Here is a 5,837-nt window from a genome sequence, read left to right as displayed (position 1 = left end):
CATCCCTCGGAACAAAACACAACTCACACTCAGCGGCCAGGAAGGGAACTCGGGGGGCGACACACGCTCTCTCGTCTGCAAAGCTCTGCTTCAATTACTTTACAAGTAACCGCAGCTGGAATAGGGTTGGTGATGGTACAGACACGGCAAACTGAGGAGAAATTGGCAGGTGGAGAAAGATCAGCCAGAATCCAAGGAAAAATGCTGAACATTTTCCACAAATAGTTCACACAACAGACGATACTCGGGCTATTGGAAGTTTATTGAGAGGGGTCTTGCTCCAAAGAAAAAGTTCTTTCCCAAGGTTATCAAAGATTCACAGCAGACCCCGGCCCCCAACACACCATCTACAGAGGGCCTATGAGTCACGAAGAAGACAAGACAGAAGCAAGGGTGCAGGGGGGAGGAGAGCAAGAGGGGACCGAGAACTCGCAACCAAGTGATGGGCGGACACTGAATGCCTGACTCCAGGGTTATCACCTCAGAAAACAAGTCCGTTGAAGTCCGTGGTAACAGTGTTAGGGCTTTCACTGAACCTGCACTCAACACTGGAGAACCTCCCTGTATTATGAAGATGAGCTGAAAAATATTAATTCACAATGTAGAGTGATGATTCAGCCAGAAAATAAAACTGATATAATCCACTACAAGTCACACTGTGTCTTTCTTTAAGACTGGTTTATGATGCAGGTAAAGAGGCAGCTTAAGATCTAAAATACTTAAACTGGCAAACACCTTGTTTCCCTGAATTCTCACAACCGTGGCACCAGCTAGGGTAAGACCGAGTGGTTTTCAGAGCTTCCAGAACAGCAGAACAGAGCAATCATAAATATGCAAAAGTGATCTGAAGACAGAATTAATATTCCACGTTTTGGCTTAAACTAGTCATGAGATTTCCAATAAGTGGGAAACATTCATACCAATGTTTATAAGAAAGTTCAATGTAAACACATACTACAGAACACTATCTTTTTTTGGAATTTATTTATTTAATATGACAATTTCCATTGTTTTTAAGGATTCCTGATATCAAATGCTCATCTTTATTAATGATGAGCTACCCATTTTCTGACTAAGGAAACGGAAAGTTGTCACTGCCTAACAGCAATACTCAAAACAGCCTGTATGAAAGGAAAAGGTATATCTGTGCACACACACATGCATACACACGCATACACGTGTACACACGTGTACATATGCTCATACATGTGCACACATGCACGTGAACACATATGCATGTGCACACATGCACGTGTACACATGTGTACATATGTACACACATATGCACATGCATGCACATGCACATGCATGCACACATACGCACACATACACGTACACACAGGCACACATATACACACATGCACATGCACACACATACACACATGCATATACACGTGCACATGCACACACGTACATGCACATACACACTCATACACACACGCACATGCATGCATGTGTACACGCATATGTAAGTATCATCTCAGGTACGTGGATTCAAAATTCTGATGCAAACAAGAATAATCACAAAACAGGGTAGGGTGTCAACAAGTGAGAATTGAGATGGATGTTCTGGAATGTTCCAGGGACAATACAGGGGGAGGGCTGCACATCACATAAACATCTTACCCATTTTAAATGCAACCATTCCTGCCAACATTGGCCTGGATTAAGATGATTTCATTTACATAAGGAACAGAACATATAATACTTGTTCTAATGAGATTCTCTAATCATTAGGTTATTTTCACAATTTTAAGTAATCACTAAATAACTTCCTCTCAAGGGTCTAAAAATAAAAATAAGATAACAAAAGAAGGTCACAGTCCTGACAGCTTTATCATGCAAATCACGGCTGTGAAAATAAAGCATGTTTTTGAGACTATGCCCTCCTCAAATATCCTTCATGGAATTTTGTACCAGTGATGGCTGGTAATTAATTGTTATACCAGGTGGAAAAGTATATCATTTAGGGTATATGAAGTAAACATGTAAAGAGAAATGACCACACACACCTGAAACCAGGTCTCATTTCAAAACTGTTTCCTACCTTGGATTTGCTTAATTTACTTCATGAGGTGCCTCGAGGAGAGGAAGCAGAGCTGGGATCTGCCCCGAGGCCGCTTCGGGAAGAACTGGGTGGGCACCAAGCCCCTCAGACCGAGGGCTCCGCTACGTGGCTATGACCCCATCCCTGCGGCTCCCTGAGCGTGTGTCCCTGTGTGTCACACAAACCCCTGCCACACAGGGGACACACACCACACGCCTGACACAGGTTCACCACACAGGGAACGATCAGTAAGTGACGACTAGAGAGAAGCGACGGCCTCCAGCGTGGACGGAGAAAACAGGACACAGACACACAGACACAGGAAACGCCACAGATCCACAGATGGAGAAAACACCACAGACGCACGGACAGAGGAAACAGGCCACAGACGCACGGACAGAGGAAACGCCACAGATCCACAGATGGAGAAAACGCCACAGACGCACGGACAGAGGAAACAGGCCACAGACGCACGGACAGAGGAAACGCCACAGATCCACAGATGGAGAAAACGGCACAGACGCACGGACAGAGGCAACAGGCCACAGACGCACGGACAGAGGAAACAGGCCACAGACGCACGGACAGAGGCAACAGGCCACAGACGCACGGACGGAGGAAACAGGCCACAGACGCACGGACGGAGGAAACAGGCCACAGACGCACGGACGGAGGAAACGTCACAGACGCATGGACGGAGGAAACGTCACAGATGCACGGACGGAGGAAACAGGCCACAGACGCACGGACGGAGGAAACGTCACAGACGCACGGACGGAGGAAATGCCACAGACGCACGGATGGAAGAAACGCCACAGACGCACGGACAGAGGAAACGTCACAGACGCACGGACGGAGGAAACAGGCCACAGACGCACGGACGGAGGAAACGTCACAGACGCACGGACGGAGGAAATGCCACAGACGCACGGACGGAAGAAACGCCACAGACGCATGGAAGGAGGAAACGCGCCACAGAGGCACGCACAGAGAAAACAGGCCACAGACGCACAGATGGAGGAAACAGGCCAGAGACGCACGCACGCCAGTGTGGAACATCGGACAGGAACGTCCCGGCCATGCACCGTCCACTCCCACTAGGGACTCCGACCCCAGAGCACCCAGGATGGCTGTGGAGCTCCCGCCACCCGCCCCAGAGGCGAAGCTGGGGAGCCAGAGATGAGCAGGATCACGTCCATCAAATGTGGCTGCAATCCCTGTAATAACTGGAGGTCACCATTAAACAGAAGGGCACTTCACTTGGAATAAAAGCACTCTGCATAAAAGAACTAAAGATTGGCTGGCGACCGCCTAGAAACCGTCACGATCATTCTTGTGAGTGACAGCGAAGCTTCAAGAGTGGTCACTTTTCCTGTAGAAACGCCACAGAGGTGATTCCTGGAACTCATTTAGAATATTTCTTTCCCAGAAACCACACAACCAAGAATTTAATAGTGCTGTCTCTTGACCAGAAAGAGTAAGATTTCTGATGAAACCAAACCCTATCCAGCCTCCTGATTCTAGAAGGTGCTATACAGAAAAGCTAACTTAGAGGGGTTGCATTTCTTTTGTCATCCATGACACACATAAAAAAAATTTAAATGTACAAAAAATGTAGGAATTATACAGTGAATACCCATGTATCTACCCCCTGGATCACAGATTAGATTTTAAATATAAAGTTCTAAAGGTTCCCAGCTAAGGATATGTGCAGTGTAAGCCTCTACCTGGTTAGAACCAAGGGGAATGGAATGAGCTTTCCCCGGCCTTGCTGCTCAGCTGGGAGGGGCTGCCACAGCTCAGCCACCCCACCCCAGGGCACCCAGGATGGCTGTGGAGCTCCTGCCACACACCCCAGAGGTGAGGCTGGATCCCCAATCTTGGTGTTAAGAGTGAGCCAGCCTTTAGAGGCCACGTGGTCTATACTTGAATAGAAATGTTCCAGGAATCCAGAGATTCCAATGCATGCGATGAATTCCTAACCATTTGAAACCCAGTCTCCTCATCTGTACAAAGAGAACAATGCTGTCTCCTGGGAAAGCATTTCAGAAGGATGAAAAAGGATCCACATGAGAGCAGCTGAAAACGACAAGGCACCCTGCAATTATAAGATTTTTTCTATATCTTTGTTTCAAGGAATGTCAGCATTCTCAATATTGCTCTTCATCCCAAATCACCTTTCAAGAGCAAATCATAAGAATCAAAACTATCAGCAGAATCCCTACCAGCTCAGTTGCCGTGTGCTTCTTCTCCCTGCATGAGAATTCCTGCAGAAGATGAGGCCATCCAAGAATGGCTCCCAGCCATCATGTGCCCATACTCCTTCCCCAGGGAGCCACTCCTGTACTCATGGGGCATGGGAAACCTGTATAACGCCACCAGAACGTCCCTGTTTGACTTACACACTTCCCAGAAGGGCTGATTTTATCCAGAATCCTAACTGTGTCAAACAATAAACCTAACAAATCGTCAAGAAAACAACGAAATGCAAGGCCATCTCCTGCCCCGGGTGCATGGCTACTAGGGGAGAAATAGAAAATGAGACATGAAAGGAAACTTTTAAGATATTCAGGCCATCACTGGAGGATTCCAGGAACCCATTACAGATCATTGCTGTTCCTAATAACAGGAAAGAAATTCTAAAATTCCAACAGGCATGGTGAGTCCCTTGCTTGTATGGAAATCAAAATAATAATCCACCACTATCTTCAAAGAGACAAAAGAAAAACTCTACTTCCTTTTCATATTAATTTGTGTACAAGTAACTAAGTGAGAAAATCTTAATGTCTGGACTGTGATATCAACAGCAAAATAACCCCAAGCACCCCAATTAAAAGATATAGACTGGCTGAGTGGATTTAAAAAAAGAAAAACCAACTATATGCTGCCTACAAAAAACTCACTTCAGCTGTAAAGACACACATAGACTAAACATGAAGGATGGAAAAACATGTTCCACATTAATGGAAATCAAAAGTGAGCAAGAGCAGCTATATTTATTTCAGATCAATCACAATTTAAGTCAAAAACTGTAAAAAGGAGACAAAAAGGTAATTATATAATGATAAAGAGACCAACACAGCAAGAGGACATAACAATTATTAATATATGTGCACCCAACAACAAAGCACTCAGATATATAAAGCAAATATTAGTAGATATAAATAGAGAGAGAGGCCGGGCACAGTGCCTCACACCTGTAATCCCAGCACTTTGGGGGGTGGAGGCAGGTGGATCACCTGAGGTCAGGAGTTCAAGACCAGTCTGGCCAACATGGCGAAACTCTGTCTCTATTAAATACAAAAAATTAGCCGAGCATGGTGGCACATGCCTGTAATCCCAGCTACTCGGGAGGCTGAGGCAGGAGAATCACTTGAACGCAGGTGGTGGAGGTTGCAATGAGTCAAGATTGCACCACAGCACTCCAGCCTAGGCAACAAGAGCAAAACTCCATTTCAAATACATACATATATATATTTATTTATTTATTTATTTTATTTATTTATTTATATATATAGAGAGAGAGAGACAGAGAGACACTAACACAACAATAGTAGGGGCTTCAAAACCCCACTCTCAGCACTGGAGATCATCTAGACAGAAAATAACAAAATATTGAATTTAAAGTACAGTATAGACCAAATGGACCTAACAGACATTTACAGAACATTTCATCCAACAGATACAAAATGCACATTCTTCTCCTCGGCACACAGAACATTCTCTAGAATCAACCACATGCTAGGCTACAAAATAAGCCTCAATATATTTTTTTAAAATTGAAATCACA

General features: G+C 45.0%; 1 protein-coding gene across 2 annotated transcripts; it reads left to right on the top strand.

Annotated features, from left to right (window-relative positions):
- The first annotated feature begins 1,428 nt into the window (after positions 1-1,428).
- On the top strand, positions 1,429-5,146 carry LOC115836742 (pre-mRNA-splicing factor CWC25-like). 2 transcript variants are annotated; one of them, XM_030819382.1, is made up of 3 exons: positions 1,429-2,449; positions 2,502-2,726; positions 2,781-5,146. In XM_030819382.1, exons 1-3 carry the CDS (start codon positions 2,390-2,392, stop codon positions 3,228-3,230), a joined length of 735 nt encoding a protein of 244 aa, XP_030675242.1. In that variant the 5' UTR covers positions 1,429-2,389; the 3' UTR covers positions 3,231-5,146. The 2 variants fall into 2 exon arrangements, with proteins under 2 accessions (XP_030675242.1, XP_030675243.1); XM_030819383.1 differs by having other exon boundaries at positions 1,429-2,726.
- The last annotated feature ends 691 nt before the right edge of the window (positions 5,147-5,837 follow it).

This window comes from Nomascus leucogenys, chromosome 9 (assembly GCF_006542625.1).
Source record: "Nomascus leucogenys isolate Asia chromosome 9, Asia_NLE_v1, whole genome shotgun sequence".
NCBI classification, from domain to species: domain Eukaryota; kingdom Metazoa; phylum Chordata; class Mammalia; order Primates; family Hylobatidae; genus Nomascus; species Nomascus leucogenys.
This window is presented reverse-complemented; position numbering and strand designations above follow the sequence as displayed.